The 20,972-nt window shown below is 45.0% G+C and overlaps 1 long non-coding RNA gene and 1 gene segment (V, D, J or C); both read right to left on the bottom strand.

Moving 5' to 3' along the window:
* LOC125618848 overlaps positions 1-20,972 on the bottom strand; it is a 222,777-nt gene that overhangs the window by 185,433 nt on the left and 16,372 nt on the right. The gene's annotated exons all lie outside the window — the stretch shown is intronic.
* On the bottom strand, positions 13,707-14,707 carry LOC107154072. The segment is given in 2 exon segments: positions 13,707-14,191; positions 14,579-14,707. Coding segments are annotated over 2 exon segments (555 nt in total).

Raw genomic sequence — 20,972 nt, 5'->3', positions numbered from 1 at the left:
TTTCCCCTTCCTTCTTTCCTCCCTCCCTCTCTCCCTTGCTTTCTTACCATCTGTACAGTGGATTAAACTCAGAGTTCTTTACCACTGGGCTCTGTTGCAGCACTTTTTATTTATTTATTTATTTATTTGTTTGTTTATTTATTTATTTGGAGACATACTCTCACTCTGTTGCTGAGGTTGGCCTCAATCCTGATCCACTCCTGCCTCAGTCTCTATTATAACTTGGATTGCACACATGAACCACCATGGCTGGCATTGTATTAGTTTTCTATTGATGCACAACAAATTAGCACACTCCCTGGTGATCTCACAATTTCTGTGGGAGAGGATTTGGGCTGACCTAGACTGGGTCCTATCCTCAGCTTCTCATTGGCTGCAATCAAGGTGTTTTCTAAGCTGCATCCTCATCTGCAGACTTGAAGGATCTGCTTCCAAGGACAGCAAGGTTGTTGGCAGAATTAGGTTCTTGGGGCTTGTGTGGTTGAGGATGCTGAGTTATTGGTGGCTGTTGGTCAGAGGCTATTGTAGAACCCTGCAGGACACCAGAAGGTCTTACCATATGGGCTTCTCAGTAATGAGACCGGTATAATGAATCCTTCCACCAGAGTGAAAGGCTGACTCCCTTTTAAGGGCTCTGATGTGAATCAATCAGGCCCATGCAGAATAGTCTCCTTTTGACTGAATTAAAATGAACTTCCTTGGCATGTTAATTGTGTCTGCATAAAAATCTCTTCACCTTTCCAATATTTCCTGAACCAAAAGCAAACCTCATGTTCTGTCCACTGTGCCCATATCTCGGTATTAGTGAGTGGGAACACCAGCTAGTAGGTGTCTTAAGGAGGTAAGATTTCTTATCATTTTGATATTTAAAAAATATTTCTCCAAAATGTTCCCTGTGACAAGATTGTTAAGAATGGAGCTCCTTCAGGTAAAGAGCATCAGAAATGTACTTCCAGTTGATTTCTAACCCAGTTTCCCAGGTCCCTGTGTTTCTCAGATTCTTCTGAAGTGAGAGAAAATTGAGATTTTCTATTGCTTTCTGGGCAGTACATAAACACACGAAGGAACAAATAATGTAAACATAGGAATCTCAATGTGTTTAATAGTAAAGAAAGAAGAAAAGTTTAAAATCTGTAGCTCAGTTTCTCTTTTAACAAACTAATAAAAGGAGAGCCGAGCAAACCCAAATTAAGCCGAATCAAGGAAATCAAATTATAAATACCAAATCCTGAAAGCAGTTCTCAAGATGGTTTTGGGTCAGAGGAAGGCAACACTGTCCACCTGCCCCTCAGCTCAGAACTGTCAATGGGAAGCTGTAACTTCCCACGGGGACTCTGCCTCAGAGCTGCTCTGGGAGCCACACATCCACTGTGAACACTCTGCAGCCTACAGGACTCTGTCCTGGGAGACAGAGCTGATAGCTGCTGCAACCCGCTTTGGCTGAACTTTTCCTGAACTTCATGATCTTACACTTTTGGAGAGCTCAGAAAGCTGTTTGGGAGAATGTCTGTCAATTAGGATGTTTGTCTACCACTCATGGTAGACGTTAGCTGCAGAATCTCTGGCAGGAATATCTAGAAATGATGCTCTTCTGTTAGGGCTCCCTAGTGGGTGGTGCCTGATTTCAATCTGTCTCACTACTGCAGATGTTCACATTGATTCCTGGATTAAAGGAGTGTTCCAGACTTCTCTTCTATGATTCCTCTTTGGCTGATTGAAATGAGCATGAGGCTGGGGGTGTGACTAAGTGGCATCTCCAACAATAGAGTTCAAAAAGTTTTAACATGAAATTATTGAAAAGTGTATAGATATAGATATCTATAAATCCTTTATAGATATCCTATTCCTCATCAAAGTGCCAGTATCAGGCTGAGCTCATGTATCATCTTTTGTTCAATGGGTTAGTTTGTCCTAATTATAAATCTTGATTCTCAAGATTATCAAGACCTGGCCAGTAAGAGGATCCTTCCTGGTAGTTTCTCTTTACTTTAGCCATGGTCATCATTTTTGGAGAAATTTTTGTGTTCCCAACTCAAGGTGGTGCAGGGGTTTCTTATCCTAAGATTCCTTTAGTGGCAAATAAATCTGGGCACTGTGAGTGCATGTTGGGAGCATGGGCTATTGTGCCTGGGTTTAAGAGAATGTGTAGATAAGTCTCTCAATCAACCCATCTCTGGACCTCAACATCTATCATCTCCTTATCTATCTGCATGCACACTCTTATCTATTCCTACATACAATTCTGAGTTTATTCTGATATTTCTGATTCTAGTCAAAATCGTGCTTGTTCTAGCAATGTTTCTTTTTGTTTGGGATCCCTTCCACCTACAGTGAGAATCCTGGCTCTGATTGTCTTTGGTGCATTGTTTCCCACCAACATTCCTCTGACTGAAAGCAACCTCTTGACATTGGCCTGTCCTCCATTAGACAGCCTCATGGCCACTCATGAATATACCCTGATCCTGCTCTGATACCCCTTGCCAGGACACAACCCACTTTACACATATGTACGGATACTGTATAAATTGCCTTTTGTCACTGAGAAAAAAAGCTGGGGGTAAAACACTTTAGAGGAGGGAAGAGTTACTCTGGGTCATGGTTTCAATCCATGGTCAGCTGGCTCCAAGGCAGAAGTATCATGGCGGAAGGGCTTGGTGGAGGAAAGCTGCTCAGCCATGGGCCCAGGAAGGTACGAAAAAGGGCTTGGGGCAAAGAACCACCCTCCAGGTACAATCTCAGTGACCTCCTCCTTCCCACTAGGTTCTACCTCCAAAATTTATTTAAATAATTCATTCATCAAATGGATGAGTACCGTAATGAGGTCTTTACCCCATGAGACTTTGGGGGACCCTTCATATGTAAACTGTAACAGAGGCCCTCCTCCCACTGCATAGGTCCCCCATCTGCCCACTGGGGCCACACTGCAGTGTGTCTTCCTCACGGTGCTCCACATTTGACCTGCACAAGGGCCTGCACTAATACCATCTGCATGAGAGGACACCCTCCTCCCCTTGCTCCAGTGTCCCCGCCACCAACCAGGTGTCCTCTTTTGCTGCAGTAGCGTGGAATGGAGGGTGTTCCAGCCCAGTCCTCTGACACACCTTTCTCCTCACCAAGCATGTGCCCCCAGCCTTGCACCAGCCTCTGGGGTCAGTGTTCTCTTAGGACCTGGGTGAGATTTGGTGACAGAAGAAAGACAGGTTAGGAAACAAGGTAGACTCAGGACAGTGGAGCAGCTGGTCCAGCAGAACTTTAACTTCTGAAGCCAAAGCTCAGGTGGAGCTGGGGGAGGGGCACAAGCAATAATGAGAAGATCTCAGGGACCACATGGCCTGATGGGTGAAGCAGCCTGCAGACAGGGAGGGAGTTGACCTTTCAGGTGTGGAAGGGCCAACTCCTGACCATGGCAGCCAAGGTCAGAGGAATGTTGGAGCCTTCAGAGTGGAGCAGGACCAGAGCTCAGCTGGGATGAAGGGACAGCACAGGCACATGGCCAACGACCTTCCCTTCCTTACTAACCATGGTGCCTGCCCTTGATGTTTGTCCCTTTCTGTTGCTCCCTCTTACCCCCTTTGCATTTCTGGCTAGAAACACTGATGATTATTCATTCCCAGGTCTTCAAGGAGTCAGGTGTCGAGGAAGCCTCTCTGGAGTAAATATTGTGCTCAGGTATAAAAAGGAAGAGGTCAGTCACTCCTCCTGCAGGGTGTGGGGCAGTGACAGAGCTCATGAACCTTGTCTTGATTGGAGAGTGAGCAGGATAAGTGTGTCCTGAACCTTGATGAGACCAAGAGGAAATTGGAACAGGAATGAGGGGTGGTTCTCTCCTGTGCCTCTCAGGAAAAACATTTTCTCTAGGCAAATCTGTGATGCCCTGGCCTATGCTGGGACACCTGGGGACACTTGGCCAGGCCTGAGAGGAGCCTCCCTGCAGCTGTGCCCAGCATGCCCAGCCCTGATGATTTGCATGTGCCCACAGCACAGCCCACTTCCCTGAGGACTTCTTAAGAGGCTGCTCACACCTTGTGCCGGAGTCAGTCCCTGTCAGGACACAGCATGGCCATGAGGACTCCTGCTCAGCTCCTGGGGCTCCTGCTGCTCTGCCTCTCAGGTAAGGAGGGACAGCACTGGGTATGTACTCAGACCAATTTCATTAGTGCTGCCTGGTGTTCAGGGAAATCCTCTTATGACATTATTAACTGTGTGCATATTTCTTCTCATATGTTCAATTGTAGGTGCCAAATGTGATATTACAATGACCCAGTCTCCAACCTCGCTGTCTAAATCTCAAGAAGAAAGAGTCACCATCAGTTGCCAGGCCAGTCAGGGCATTAGGAATTACTTAAACTGGTACCAGCAGAAACCAGGGCAAGCTCCTAAGCTCCTGATCTATTATACCAACCGTTTGCCATCTGGGGTCCCTTCGAGGTTTAGTGGCAGTGGATCTGGGACAGATTATTCTCTCACCATCAGCAGCCTGGAGCCTGAAGATTTTGCCACTTATTACTGTCAACAAGGTATCAGTTCCCCTCCCACAGTGACACAGGCCATGACAAAAACCTCCCAAGGAGCAGAAGTGTGAGGCTGGGCTGCCCCAGCTGCTCCTCCTGCTGCCTCCACCTGCTGTGGGCACAGCTCAGAGGCAGCCAGACTCTGAGGGCCACAGAGAGGTTTTTCTAGGCCTGGACAAGTTCCTCTGCACCCTGTTTCTTTCTCCTTTTCAACCCCAGCACTCAACCATCAGATCAGACCCACATGAGTGGGTGTCCCTGGAGGTGTGTCCCTTATCTGTGCAGTAGTGCTCCACCAACCAGTGAGTGACAGGATGGTAAAAGAAGGCCAATCAGGAGAAGCACCATGATGAGTTCTTCCCCTGTGGGTTCTGGACCCTGGTGCTGGGTGAACTCAGCCAAGATGCCCAGGGAAGCAGAATTGCTGTTCAGAGACAGATAAATGCATAGATGGTCAGTTTTTATGACAGAGATGTTATTACAAAAACCAATGACAAAACTTCTTCATAGGAAAGTTCTCTATCAGCCCCATGTGCAAACCATCATCTAGTATATAAAATGGGCTCAACATCAATAATCATCAGAGAGTGAAAGTTGCAAAAAAGCAGCAGAAACATTCAGAAGCAAGGTCATAAAACTGAACCATGAAAAACATGGATTGTAGCCTGAGAAATAATCTAGAACACTCTCATGTGTTAGGAAATGTGAAGTGGTACCTGAGTTGGAGACCTGCCCTGACCATGCACGTACCTGTGATCCAGGCTTTCCACTCAGAGCACATGCAGTTGTGCACAGATTCCCATGTGCAGGGACCTCACACCATTATCTATAATAACTGCATCCTGAATCATCTAAATGCCAATCAAGGGGAGAATGGATAAATAGAAAAAGGGAAGTGCATGCAATGAAATACCATACACCAGTGAAAATGGCCACTGACTTTCAGAACCCTGCAGTAGTACAAAAGAGCTAGATACACCACAGCTCATTACCCATGATTCTATTTTTATGAGGATCAAAAACTGGCAAAATTTGATAATTGCTTGAAGATAGCTTACAAATTGTGTGGAAAAAAGGGGGGTCAATGACTGGTTATTCTTCCTTGAGTGTCTTTTTCCTAGTATTTTCAGACATTATTCTCTTTCCTCCTGCCTGCATGTTTATTCTGAGAATGTTTGATAGCCATATGAAAGTTTTTTGGATGTGTGGGTTCCTTTTGTCTTGTGGCTTTCGAAACTACCTTTGTCTGTAAATTTTCATAATTTGTTTATATTATATTTTAGTGTGACTATCTTTAGGTTAGTCCTATTTGGGACCTTCAAGCATAGTTAACCTGAATGTCCATATTCCTTCTATCATCTGGGAAATTTTCAAGAATTATTACTTTTAACAATTTTTTCCTCATTAAATGTCTCCTGTTTTTATGGAATACATAAATAACATTTGTTGTTTTTTTTGAACCTGTCCCATACAGCCAGTATGTTTTATCCATGCCATTTGTTTCTTTTTCTTTATTCTCTTATGAGTGGATACTTTCACACACTCTAATTCACAGGTGCTTTGTTCTCCAGAGTGGAGTCTGCTGTTGAGTTCTTTATAGCATTTTCTCATCTCATTCAGTATATTCTTCAGCTCTATAATTTCTGTTTGAAGGGAAAATTAATATAGCAATAAAATTTTCTTTGTAGCAAGATAGATTTATAGATGTCAGAATAAAAGTGAGTTTCAGCAGCCTGGAATAATTTGAGGCATGCCAAGGCAGGACTGTGGATGCTGTGTGTGATCACTACTTTGGCCTGTTCCTCTTTCTTACTATATCTTTTTTTCTTTCTTTTCTTTTTTTTTCAATGCTGGGCATGAAAACCAGGGCCTCATGCATCCCAGGCAGCACTCTACCACTGAGCTATGCCCAGCTCTTGGCTCAAAACTCAAACTGGAGGAATGTGGCTGGATTTAGATTTCATGGGTCCATCCTACCTATATCTTGAGCAATTAGACAAATCAAGAGAGGATAGACAATCTGGCCCTGCCCTACAAGTATCCTAGAGAAGGACCATGACAGTGGGGTTGGGAGAGGAAGAAGGAAGAGAATCTGACATGTAGGCCTTAACTATGGAGAAACAGAGAGTCAGAGACCTGGGATCCAATGAGAAACGCCCTCAGCTCAGCCCTCAGGTTCCCAACAACTAGAGAGGATTTTATTAATTCATGTCCCACTGAGCTAAGATAAAGAAACCAGAATCCCCATCTTAAAGCATCTGAAGAGATATATTCAGAGTATTTAAAATGCTTCTTTCATGCTGGACCTCTTGTCTCTTGCTTTTTGCTGGACTCAGAACTGGAGAAGGAGGATGAACACAACATTAGCCCTTGACACCTGGTTTAGACCTCAGCTCTGCCAGACTTCAGTGAGTGACCTGGGTGGGCATTTCTGCTCTGGCCTCTTCCCGGGTTCCCAGGAGTGACAGCTGGTTTCTGGGCTTCTCTCTGAGTGTGAGTGTCTATGTCGTGAGGTAGACAGGTGGCTGAGCTGTCTTCCTGGAGCTGCAGGACATCAGTGTGGAGAGCAGAGGGCACAGACCCTGTGGACACAGGTGAGACTCACCTCAGGTTCCTCTCACTGAATTCTCTGCTAGGATGTTCCATTCTTCACGCACCAGAGAGCGAAGTGCACCTGCAAATAAACTCACCAGAGCCTCAGCCCTGGAAATGCTAATCTAATTTTCAAGCATAAATTTAATTTCACACTTTTACCTATTAAGACAGCCTCATTATAGGAAATGAACAAGACTCTGTGGTCTCTTGCTGCTGTCATTCATGCTTTCTTTTGTGCATTCCGATCACTCAGAGAGGGTAGATGTCACCACTGCCCATGTCACAGTAGGCAACACAGAATCTTGCTCAGGCTGCTTCCTCCAGGGCCAGGCAAGGACAGCTGTGTGAAGTGTCTCAGGGACCAAGGCTGAGGAGGGTCCATCCCCTTGTGTTTGCACCCTGTGGATCCCATGCTCTTTAGCTGCTGTGGGATAGGAGCCCTGGAAAGAGAGTGACTTATTAAAGGTTATTTTTACCTTTTACAGAAAAGTCTTTTCTTGAAAATAAACAACATCACTGTTTCCCAGGTCACACAGTAGAAGAGATACCGAAGAACAACTCTGTATTTTGCCAGAAAAAAACTCTAAGGTGTTAATAACATCATGTATGGTACGTCCTTCAGTGTGCATGTTCACCCAGGGAAGCACTGCTGCTCTTTACAGCCAACAGAAATTAGAGTCTTGCCAATCCTTTTAGAATTTCTTACTATTTCTCTGCATGCATCGTGTATTTCTGTGTGAGACATTGCACCAAGTAATTTCAAGCATTACCATTTTATTCTCACTCCTCTTTTGTGAGAGAGGAATCAAGAGGGGCTTCCCAGGTGGTTCTGGCTCAAGGTTTGTCTCCAGGTGTTGTGGGCTATTAACCACAGGGGCATCTATGGAAGGACTTCTCTGTTGGGTCTCCAGGTGTCTCCCCATTTGGGAGTCACCCTGGCTCCAAAGACTAATTTCCCCATCCCCTCCAAGAAGAGCCTTCCCATGGTGAGCCCTGATGGCTCACATGATCCTCACCCACCAATCAGACTAGCCATGTGGCTCACATGATCCTTACCCACCAATCAGAAAGCACCCCATGCCAACTGTCAAACCCTTCAACCATTAAACTCTCATAACTGTTAATTCACCCCTTGCTCTATAAATATGCAGAGCTCTTTCTCAATAAATGGGCATTTTTCACCCAGGTCGAGCCTTGTTCATTCTGTCATTGGTGCTGAAACCTTGGACGGGGAATGCCTCGCTGCTCAAGGGCCTCCTCTCTCAAAGCTTGCCGTCCTCATCCACTCTTTCAAGCACTGCTACTACTCACACAACACCGGCTCTTCAGCATATTGAGGTTTTTTTCTCTTCTTCGTTCTCACTCTGACCTATCTGGCAGATGAACTCCCTCCCTACTGACCTCCCCATCGGCTCCGTCCAGCCCCTCAGGTGCTCCCTCTGACTCAGCTGATACCTTTAGTTCCCCCCAAAGTAGGTCCCACTCTCTATTCCCACAAACCATGGCCCCCTTAAGAGAGGTTGCTGGACCTGAGGGCATTATCCAGGTATATATCCCTTTCTCTATGAATGACTTTACGCAACTTGAGCTAAGGTTGGGCTCAATCACCACAGAAGAGAGTTTCAATGGGTCCTCCAGGCTTATAGCCTCATTTATATGTTATGGGCTAATACTCTCCTTCTTGAGGAATGTACCAGAGCCTGGGAACTTGCCAGAGCCCATGCAGATGAAACTCACCGAGTTAATCCCAATCACCCTCTGGTGCCACTTGCTGCCCCAGAAATTTCTGACTGGAATTATATACAAACTGTCATACAGAGTAGGGACCGATTCTCCACATGTATTATTTCTGGGCTCAAAAAAGCAGCACAAAAGGCTGTCAATTTCCAAAAATTAAAAGAGACCCCATCGGAATTTCTGGATTGGCTTATGAAAGCCCTTCAGCAGTAACCTAGATCCCAAAACCCCAGATGGCCTTCATGTCCTTGTGACATATTTCCTCTCGCAGAGCTACCCCAATATCCAGGCCAAACTAAGAAAGCTCAAACAAGGCCCTGCCACCCCCCAGACTGAGAAATTTCAGATGCTCGCCCAGGCCCTGCAGGGTGCTTCCTCGGGTTGCCACCCATCACTGCAGATCAAAACCCCCCCCCCCCCGGGCGCCTGCTTCAAGTTTGGCAAGGAGGGACATTGGGCCAGGGCATGCCCAGCACCATTCACTCCACATACTCCATGCCCTAAATGTCAAAACAAGGTCATTGGGGCTCTGACTGTCCTAGATCTCATAGGAGGCCTATGGCCAGGGAACCTTCTGACTTTCTGGGCATGGCAATCAATTGATGGAGCCTTGGGTCCTTGTCCAAGGCCATAACGAGACAGGAACCCAGGGTGCCGATTCAGGTGGATAGGCACAAGGTTGATTTTCTCCTTGACACACGGGCTACCTTCTCAGGCCTGACAGAATTCTGGGGGCAAACAGTGCCGTCCACCTCTCCTATTGTCAGGGTAGGAGGAAATAGCATCTATCCAAAAAAGACTCCCCTATTACTCTGTTCCATTGACAACTTCCCATTCTCTCAGACGTTCCTAGTTATGCCCCAATGTCCAGTTCCTTTGCTCGGCCAAGATATTCTCTCTAAATGCAATACAACAATCAACATATGGCTCCTGGCATCAGTCAGGCCCAAGAATCAGCCTGTTCATCTTTTCTGGCTCTTTTGGCAGACTGGCCATTCTGCTCCACTTGTGAGGCTGACATGAAACACCATACTAAAAAGGACCCCTTACCTATGAAGCTGGTTGACCTGATTGTATGGGATACCCACACCCCCTCCACCATTTTCTGCCCACCCAGTTAACATTCATCTCAAAGATCCCAACACCTTCCCCAATCAGGCTCAATACCCACAGTCCACAAAAGCTCTTCTGGGCCTACAAGCTATTACTCAGGACCTTCTTAGCAAGGGGTACCTCTGTCCTGCTCATTCCCCTTACAATACTCCCATACTGGAGGTATAAAAGCCCAAAGGGTCCTATCGCTTAGTTCAGAACCTACGACTCATCAACACCTCCATTAGGCCCATACATCCTTTGGTTCCCAACCCATACACCCTGCTGTCTCAGATCCCCCACACTGCCACCCACTTCTTGGTCATAAATTTAAAGGATATCTTTTTGCCTTTAACCTGGACTGTCCTTCCTCAGGGATTTTGAGATAGTCCACACCTCTTTGGACAAACCTTGGCCTCCAACCTCCAATCTTTTCACCCCCAGTGCCCCGAATCCACCCTCTTGAAATATGTTGATTGTCCAGCAAATCTCTTTGCCCCCCTTCAGGGAGGAAAGCACCCCACCACAGCCTTTAAGGCTACAGTGTCCCTTAGGGACTCTTTCCTTGGGCAGATTCCTAGTCCTCTCACTTTTAAGACTCAGCTGCTAGAGAGATGCTTACCCTCCCCTTCCTCTCTCTTGCCCTGTCTCTCCCCTCTTTCCAGCCCCAGGAATATCCAGCCTCTCCAGGAGGATTCCCAAAAAGCCTTGGCCAAGGTCTCCCATGGCTCTAGCTCCATCCAGGATGAGAGCTTCGACTGTAAGGTTTCAGTGACGACCAATCTCTGCAGCTTGAACCTGCCACTTAGGCACTCCTGATTTTTTGGCTCTAGTGGGGATGACCCTTTTGCCAATAAATCAGTTTCCTCCTTCTCTGTGCACTCCTCCTTACATGGGTAATGTGTCCTCTCTGCCAGTCGACTCTCCCCTACAATGCCTCTTGGATCAAATATAGCACCCATGCCTGGCCCACTTATCCCTTAGACAACCAAAGGAGATGGACCCTTTTTGGGTCCCTGGATCCCTCCATTCTAAGGAATCTCTAAAATTACTGTGAGCATTCAAAAACATTGTTCATTCTTTCATCCCCTGTGTTGTCCAGCTGAGGCTGCCATTGGCAAGGTCTGGGGTTCTCACTGTGGCCCTGCCCTGGGATGCCTGGGGGTCCTCACCAGGGGTCCTCTAGCTTCCTCTGGGGAATTTCTCTTCCAAGAGTGGTCAGCAGACAGGAGTCTCAGTGTCCTGGCCTCTGGAGTCACTCACTGCCACTTCCTGGTCCTGGATTGGTAACAGGCCTGCCCTGCCCTGTGTGGAGGGGAGAGTGTTGAACAGCTGGAGGGAACTCAGGAGGCAGGATACTGGGGCCTCCTGGTGGCTGAGTCTGTACCTGACTGTCCCCCTGGAGGTCTCATGCCTGGAGGATTCTCCCAGATTTCCAAGCAGCAGGATTCTGCAGGAAACAGTTGTCAACTCTGCTGTCCTCAAATATTTGACTGTCATAAGTTACACACCCCAGGGTGCCTCCTTGTAATTTTGAGGACAGGATCCATTAGCTATCACAGACATTCAAATACGAAAAGAAAGTTTTTAAAATTCATTCCTGTTTTCCATCTTTGTACAAGTGAGACCTTCACCTACTGCCACCCACCTTTGCCTGGATGTGTCATGTGGGCATTTCCTGTCCTGTGCAAAGACCGAGGATGTGTGCTCCAGATTCTGTGTGAAAAGGGTTCTACATTTTCCTCAATCTAAAAATCTTAATTTTCTAGCTACAGAAACTTGGGTTGAAAGTTATTTTTTTAGTATTTGAAGATGTTGTTTCTGTTCCTTTTCTTTCACTGCTTCCCTCATTCCCTCCCCTCCTGGCCCCCCTTCTCCCTCTCCTCTCTTCTTCATATGATGTGTTATTTTGCAGCAGGTTTTATTATTTTACCAGCACTATTAGTCTATATTAATTAGCTTAACATTTTTTTTTGAGTAATGAATCCACTCCGAATTATACTTGAGGTAAAACAGAAGCTCTTCATTAATTCATCTCCTTTTTTTCATTTTTCTTTCTTTCTTTTTTTTTTTTTTTTTTACAGATTTGGTCTCTGCTCAGAACCCATCATCCAGGCAATGTGCTTCCCTATCTTCTGAGGGCTTTGCACAGCCCCTGCACCAGCCCAGCTGCCGTCTTTTTAACCTGAACTGAATAAGGCAGGTAGGGGAAGCAAGATGATGTCCCAGATACTAGTGTGCATGTTTCTGTGGCTCTGGGCTTTAAAGGCTTCATAATTACACTTTTGTAGAGTTCAAAAGAAATTAAAACATGTGCTAGGCAATTATGGTGAATTCCAATATGGGCCTAATTATGAGCTGATCACACATCCCAGGAGAATGGATTTTAAATGATATTTCAGAATATATTTATGAAATATGTGCATGTGTGTGTGTGTGTGTGTGTGTGTGTGAGAGAGAGAGAGAGAGAGAGAGAGAGAGATCAGGGTCCATTCCTGATTTTCCTGATTGAGTGTACCTTTGAGGACAAGGTGAGACCCAGTCTCCAGGCTCCCTGGCTGTGTCTGCAGGAGACATGGTCACCATCAGCTGCAAGTCTAGCCAGAGTCTTTTATCCAACCACAAGGACTACATGGCCTGGCCCAGGAGAAGCCAGGACAGGCTCCCAGGCTCCTCTTCTGGGCATCCACATGGACAGCTTGAATCCCATGCAGCTTCAGGGGCAGTGGGTCAGGGGTAGATTTTAGTCTCCCCAGCAGCAGCCCCAGGTTGAGGATTGTTCCAGCAGCAGCACCACAGTGCTCCTCCCAAGAGCCTCAGCCTCAGACACAAGCCTCCACCAGGCTGAGGGTCAGGGAGCCTTTGCTCAGCTGCTTTCTCCTCACAGGGCTTTGGGCTTTCCTGAATTCTCTCCCCTCACAGGCCATATTTTTTGATTGATTTCTTGAAGGATTTGCAGGGCCCAGGAGAAAATCAAGAACGGAACCTTTATTGACCATGTAACTGCTTCATCATCTCGTGGGAGTCACCAAGCCCAAGGCTGGGCAGGACTCCTGGGGACAGTACAAGACTTTTCAGGTGACAGGAATCTACATGTTTCCATGGACAGATCACATGACTGAGCCAACATTAGTCTTCACCTCAAAGGAGAATCTGGTGACTTCCACACTCTGATGACTAGTACTTCCCTGTGCCTGGTCCAATATAGAAGGTACAAATTTTTATTCCTTGTCCTCCTGGCCTCCTTCATGACATGCAATCTCCTTCTACCTGGGTCACTCCAGTACGCAAGTCTTCACCCAGCGTTTCAAAAACCCTCATATAGAGACAGACTCTCTCTCTCTCTCTCTCTCTCTCTCTCTCACTATACCTCTCTCTATTATTACCTACTCCTCTGTTTTCATGCCTGGTCAGACTCTGTCTTCTGAGCCTTTCTGGTGAGGTCCTCTGTAAGTGGTCCCCTCTATCACTCCTCTTGTGATCCTCTGCTCTAACTTCTGTCAGCTGTTCTCATAGTTTCCTTTTTAGTTCCACAGTTTATTTCAAAATTGCATAAAATAAATTTCTGGGCAAAAGATGAATTTCCACTCCAGTTGAAGTCCTCTGATTCTTTACCAGAGTCCTGCCCAGGGCCCAGGTCCTGCTTCCTCTGCAGTGTCCACGCTCATCCTGTCTGCTCATTCAGAAGACCCCTGGACACCTCTGTGTTGTCCTCCACATGCCAGGCCAGGCTGCTGCAGCTGACAGGGCCACTCATGGGTGTGGCCTGAGCTGTGGCCCAGGCAGTCATGGTCCACAGCCCTCAGCTGCACCTGTTCCCTGAGTTCCCAGCGCCTTCCTCTCACAGGGCAGAGAATCTGCTGAGCTGCTGCCCAGACACCAGCTCATGTGGCAGCTGGGCCACTCAGGCAGAGAGGTTTTTGTTCGGGGCTGCACCACTGTGGGAGGTAACTCTTTAGCTTGCCAGCAGTAATACACCCCAGCATCCTCAGGCTCCACCCTGCTGATTGTCAGTGTGAACTCTGTCCCTGAACCACTGCCACTGAACCTGTCTGGGACCCCAGTGTCCCTGTTGGAAACCTGATATATTAGGCGCTTTGGAGCCTGGCCTGGCTTGTGCACAAACCAATACAAATATGTCTTTCCATCACTGTTTAGGAGGCTCTGACTGGCCCTGCAGGAGATAGAGGCTGACTGTCCAAGGGTGATGGGCTCGGAGAGAGGAGTCTGGGTCAGCACAATATCCCCAGTTGATCCTGAAATAATGACAAAAATGCAGGGTAAAGTCAAAGTAATAAGAGATATATGTATGTTTTTCTTTCAAATAATTTATTATTTCAAATAAATTATTTTTCAATTTATTCAACAAAAGTATTCAATTTTTAAAAAGGATGCAAACTTTCTAAGCTAGAGCAGCCTCTCTGGAATTCACCTACATCCTCCTCCTGTTTCTATATGGCAATATAACAGGGCCCAATCCTTGCCTCTTTTGGGTCTTCTGTGTCCCATTGATCAACCTCACATGTGTCACCCAGGAGGACAGATCTACACATCTTTCATGTGGATTTATCATAGGTGGGCAGAATGAGGGCCCAGGGCTCCCCTCCTTCCCCCTTCTTCTTCTCCATCCCCTCTGTCCTCACCAGGGAACCAGAGCAGCAGCAGCCCCAGGAGCTGAGCAGGGAGCCTCATTTTGAGAAGCTGAGCTGAGGAGTCCTGGTGAGTCATGTTAGAGCTGAGCTTTTATGTCAGCCTTGCTGGAGGGTCCTCCCCAGGGAGCAGCATGCAAATGCCCTGGTGGGTGCTGGGTGGGGAGAGTGAGGGAGGGCACAGTCTCCTTGTGAGCCTAGGGACATTAGATGTCTTCTGTAGCTGGAGGAAATACAGTAGAGAAATAGCCCTGGGTGCCTATGGTCTGGGCAGGAGGCCTCATCATGGAAGCCTGGCTCTTTGAGGACTCATGATGCCCAGGGCCTGACCTCCTAAGTCAGCACAGACCAAAGAACATGGAGGTTGTCTGCACCTCAGACTCTGGGAGGGTATAGCTACCCTGATTGCTCCCTCCCAGCTTAAGGAAATCTTAGAATTCCCATCTCAGAAGTATTGATCTTTGAATTTTCTTTCAGTGACAACATGCAGTTGAGGTAGTTCAAGATTTTCTAGTGTCTTCTGTTACCCAGAGAAATACAGAAGTGTCAGGGACAGTGTTAGATGTCATGTTTTCCTGGCCTAGTGCATAAGAGAAGAGCAGTGAAGAGAAGTTGGTGAGAAAGGAAAAACCTTTTTCAGGTGCAAAGCCAGTCGCTCTGCTCAATGCAAGAGGAGAAGGGACATGTCCACCTGAGGCAGTGGGTGTGAGATTCCCCAGAGCTAGGTCTGGAAACTGGTGGACATCCTGTCCTAATGGTATCTATGTGCGGGACCCTCAGGGTCATTCATACACTCCAAATGAGAAGAACCCCTTGAGGCCACTGGACAGAGTGGACAAGGAAGGATTCCATATTTATTCTTTTTGAATGATAAAGAAATCCTTCTCCATCTGCTCCTCCTTTTCAGGGACCCTGGGCAGCAGCATCCCAGCCTAAACTTCTAAAGGAGATTCTCTGTGTTAGAACAGGACTGAGTCCAGGCTCTCCATGTCCCTCAGGGTCATTCCATGTGTTGGGCCAAGGGTGTCACTTTGAGGGTATTCTGGGTCCACTGCTCAGGTACATTAGTATCAGACTTTATCCTCCTTAGCTGGGAGAGAGTGAGCCTGTGTTCTTTTGGACAACAAGGCTGAGCTGCTTGCAGAGAGCTCAGGTCATCAGACATATCCTCTCCACAGTGTGAAGCCTTAGTGTTGGGCCCCAAGGATCAAAGTACACTGTCATGGCTCCTCCTGGTACCAGTAAACCTCTGTGCTGTCTTCCTGTCCTGAATGTGCAGCTTCCCTGTGAACACTGTAGGGACCAGGTGTGATTGCAGACTGGCATTTCTGGATTCTTGAGACCTGGGTCTCTTGTGCCTTATCTGAATGAGCACAAGTATGTGAAATGAAGAAAATGAGTTGGAGCTGATTGCAGGGGAAATGAAGGAGATGTTGAGTTTGACAGGGTCCTGGGGGCAGGACAACTTGGTAGGAGGTGGGTGAGGGAGACTTGCTGATCTTTCACAATCTTTCCTTGAGGAATTGAGGACCTCCTCAAGCCTGGGTTTTGTGTTCACATGTTTCCAAACCAGCAGCCCCAGGTGAAGTGTGAATCTTATTACAGGAATGTATATTAATGTTTTATAATTGATGAATTGATATTACCATATTATTTCTATGATATAAAAAATGGAAGATCACACTGACTAAGTGAAAACATTAATAATTATTTGGATGTTAATAATCTTTCTGCTTTAATGCTAAAATTTCATGGTAAATTATATAATATTCTTGAATATGAAATACCCTCATGTATCCATAATATTTAGTTTATTCATGCGTTTTAATTTTTTTAGTCCATGTCCTGGTCCATCATGTCATTTTTATGATTTGTTATTTCAATATGCTTTCACAGCTCCAAATCTGACATCTGGGCAGGACTCTTTACTGTATTATTTCTATTATTTTCACTCCTACTCAAGTGATCCTTCTGATTTGGGGTGAAGAACCTCCGACTCTGTGGTCTTGGGCCTTATAGGACCATGTGTGAGGATTCAATAAGGCTGGGGATGACCATGTCTCCTCAGAGGATCCACGTGTCTGCTCAGCAGTGAGGCTGTAACTGAGTCAGGCTGGTGGCCCTCTCCAACATGCACCTTGGAATAGCAGCCATGGCAGGGTGGGGGGCAGCCCCACTTCCCAGGGGATCCTGCTTCTCCTTCCCCTCCCTGCTTACTCAGAGCCTGCTGCAGTCCTGGCAGTCCTGGGAGGATGGTGTCCAGGGTCCTGGTCACACTGACCCTAGCTGAGAGCCCCAACACCTGGCTTGAATAGGGCCCTGCAGGGCTCCCAGGAGTGGGTTCTAGGCTGCCTTCTGGCTGTGGTTGCAGAGCCAGATCCTGAGCTCTAGTGTGGGCAATGCTGTCAGAGCCTCAGGGCCAAGATCGCCATAGCTCAGGCCTGTCCTTGTCACAGGGGATGGAAAGTGGCCCAAAGGTTGTCACTTGTCTTTGTCTCCCTGGTTCCTTCCCTTCTTCCCTCTCTTTCCCTCTAATTCTTTTTTTTTTTATGGTATTAACTAGTATTATTTTACTTCAACAAAGTAAATCTACAATCAAAATATAAATTCTTCTTAGTAGTAATAACAGCCGACTCACATTAGGTATGGAGACTGGAACTGACAAAGCCAAATGTGGCCAAGGAGGAAGTGGTCAAACCCACAGATTAAATTTATTATAGTAGTATTGGTGTAGTGATTTTTAAAATATCACTTTTGGCATACATTTTCTGCTTGCAAACTTTAATACAGCTACTTGGGGCTTAGACACATCAATATATTGAATTTTTCTATTCTTTTTTGTTTTTTTTTTGTTTTTTTTTGTTTTTTTTGTTTTTTTTTTTTCCTCCTCCAATTAGCATCTTTATTTTTATTTTTTTTATTTTTTTATTTTTTTTTTTATTGGTTGTTCAAAACATTATAGAGCTCTTGACATATCATATTTCATACATTAGATTCAAGTTGGTTATGAACTCCCAATTTTACCCCAAATACAGATTGCAGAATCACTTCAGTTACACATCCACATTTTTACATAATGCCCTATTAGTAACTGTTGTATTCTGCTACCTTTCCTATCCTCTACCCTCCCCCCTCCTCCCTCCATCTCTCTCTCTACCCATCCACTCGTCAATTCNACCTTTCCTATCCTCTACCATCCCCCCTCCCTCCCCTCCCATCTTCTCTCTCTACCCCATCACTGTAATTCATATTTCTCCTTGTTTATTTTCCCATTCCCCTCACAACCTCTTATATGTAATTTTGTATAACAATGAGGGTCTCCCTCCATTACCATGCAATTTCCCTTTTCTCTCCCTTTCCCTCCCACCTCATGTATCTGTTTAATGTTAATCTTTTCTTCCTGCTCTTCCTCCCTGCTCTGTTCTTAGTTGCTCTCATTATATCAAAGAAGACATTTGGTATTTGTTTTGTAGGGATTGGCTAGCTTCACTAAGCATAATCTGCTCTAGTGCCATCCATTTCCCTGCAAATTCTATGATTTTGTCATTTCTTTTTTAAATTTTTCTCTAGTGTGTTTTATTAATTCTCCTGTTTGTTTATCTGAGGCAACAAGTCTTTCAATTATGTGAAACTCAAGAGTGAAAACATATTTTTGATTCAAAACTAAACTGTTCCTTTGATCATGTAGTGTTTTGTTGCCTTTAATCTTCTATGTTGAGTTCTGTATTTTATGGTCCCACCATGACATGTTGGTGGTTTTGGGTCTTGATTGACATCAGAAGCGTCCCCCACTCACAGTCCAGCCAATTTGCTCACCTACTTGCTGATTGTTTTGCATAGGCTCCTGCAGGCCTCATCAGCTGCTCACATTTTATAAGCAAGGACATTGGCATGAGACATGAGCTGTGTCAGGCAGGCAAGGGCAGCAGGATGGTGTTCCAGACCCAGTGTGCATGTTCCTGTGGCTCTAGGACTCAGGTGAACAATTGAAAAAGTGCCACCATGTGGTCAGAAAATATGTCTAATTATAAAATTCATTTCAATTATTTATAATGTTATTTAAAGTAAGGTTATGACTCGGTGTGCAAGAATGACTATTTATGAATCTAATTATCTGATTACTTATGTTTAGAAAGCACATTTTAAGTAGTCTATTATTTTGAGCATGATGGTGTGTGTACTTGTAAGTTTATTATTAACTCCTGATTTCAGGTGCCTGTGGGGACTTCGTGATGACTCAGACTCCAGGCTCCCTGGCTGTATCTGCAGGAGAGAAGGTCACCCTCAGCTGCAAGTCCAGCCACAGTCTTTTATGGGATTCTGATAATAAGGACTAGTTGGCCTGGTACCAGCAGAAGCCAGGAAAGGCACCTAACCTGCTCATCTACTGGGCATCCACAAGGGCATCTGGAGTCCCATGGAGATCCAGTGGCAGTGGGTCAGGGACAGATTTTACTCTCGCCATCAGCATCCTGCAGGCTGAGGACATGGCCGATTATTACTCTCAGCATTGAATCAGTGCTCCACCCACAGGAATTCAGCCTCCAGCCCAAACCTCCTCTCCAGGTCTGCCTGTCAGTGGGAGAACAGCAGCTGCCCACACTCTCTTCCCAGGTGCCCTTCACTTAGTATGAGAAGATTTCCCAGATTCAGAAGAGATTAAGGGCTTCTGTTTTCTTCCATTACCTGTGCAATACAGCACTGATGCAAGACCTTTCTTTGTGAGAAAAGGGCTCTCCAAAATTAATGCTGTTTATTGTTGATCCTTATAGGTGATTAAACACAGCTACATTAATTAATTACTATTATATTAAATACAGCAATATCATTTTAATATAGTTAATGGTGAATGTGTCACCTAAGGGAGAGATAGATAGACAGATAGCGCACTCAGAGTGGATAAAGAGTGAGAGCCAACTATATGGTGTCTGTAATAAGATCCACTTTAAATATCAGACAGATACATGTTAAAAATAAATGGATGAATAAATGAATTCTAGATTGGGAAGAGGGGAGGGAGGGGAAGGGAGGAGGCAGGGGATTAGCAAGGATGGTAGAATGTAATGGGCATCATTATTTAAAGCCCATGTATGAAGACACAAATTTTTTGTCAACCTACTTTATATACAAACAGAGATATGAAAAATTGTGCTCTATATGTGTAATAAGAATTGTAATATACACTGCTGTCATGTATTTAAAAAATAAAATCAATAAAAATTTTAATTAAAAAAGAAAGAAAACATCTCTCTGGTGTCATTACTGATTTACAAATTCTTCTATTCACTGAACTTTCTGTAAACTTAATGAATCTGTTCAAAAGTTATAATATGTATGCATGCCCCATTTTATTGCACTTAGCTTTATTGAGCTTTATAGTATGGTATATTTAAAATAAATAAATAAATTTAAAAAAGTGAAAATGAATGAATCAATAAATCAAATGTTAGATTCAAAAGAAGGCACCACCAACACAGAGACCACTTGCAAGACTGAACCTCAGACAATAAAGACAAAATATAACGTCTTGAAAGTAGAGTGGAGTATTTCCCTGATTTCTTGATTTTCTTTGCATTAGTCATTTCTTTTCTTTTTTTTTTTTTAAGAGTAGAAAGTAAAAGCTTTATTAAGGACAGCAGAAAAGAATTCTCTGGGAGGAATAAGGGGACCCAAGTGGTGGAACCCATGGAAGGGCAAATGTGTTCCCCCTTTTATTTTTTTTTTAATTTTTTATTGTTGGTTGTTCAAAACATTACATAGTTCTTGATATATCATATTTCACACTTTGATTCAAGCGGGTTATGAACTCCCATTTTTACCCCATATACAGATTGCAGAATCACATCAGTTACACATCCATTGATTTACATATTGCCATACTAGTGTCTGTTGTGTTCTGCTGCCTTTCCTATCCTCTACTATCCCCCCTCCCCTCCCCTCCCCTCCCCTCTTCTCTCTCTGCCCCCTCTACTGACATTCATTTGTCCCCTTTGTATTGTTTTTCCCTTTCCCCTCACTTCCTCTTGTATGTACTTTTGTATAACCCTGAGGGTCTCCTTCCATTTCCATGCAATTTCCCTTCTCTCTCCCTTTCCCTCCCACCTCTCATCCCTGTTTAATGTTAATCTTCTTCTCATGCTCTTCGACACTACTCTGTTCTTAGTTACTCTCCTTATATCAAAGAAGACATTTGGCATTTGTTTTTTAGGGATTGGCTAGCTTCACTTAGCATAATCTGCTCTAATGCCATCCATTTCCCTGTAAATTCTATGATTTTGTCATTTTTTAATGCAGAGTAATACTCCATTGTGTATAAATGCCACATTTTTTTTATCCATTCGTCTATTGAAGGGCATCTAGGTTGGTTCCACAGTCTTGCTATTGTGAA

This window comes from Marmota marmota, unplaced genomic scaffold (assembly GCF_001458135.2).
Source record: "Marmota marmota marmota unplaced genomic scaffold, marMar, whole genome shotgun sequence".
Taxonomy (NCBI): domain Eukaryota; kingdom Metazoa; phylum Chordata; class Mammalia; order Rodentia; family Sciuridae; genus Marmota; species Marmota marmota.
Note: the sequence above shows the minus strand (reverse complement) of the source record. Positions and strands in the feature narration are given on the sequence as shown.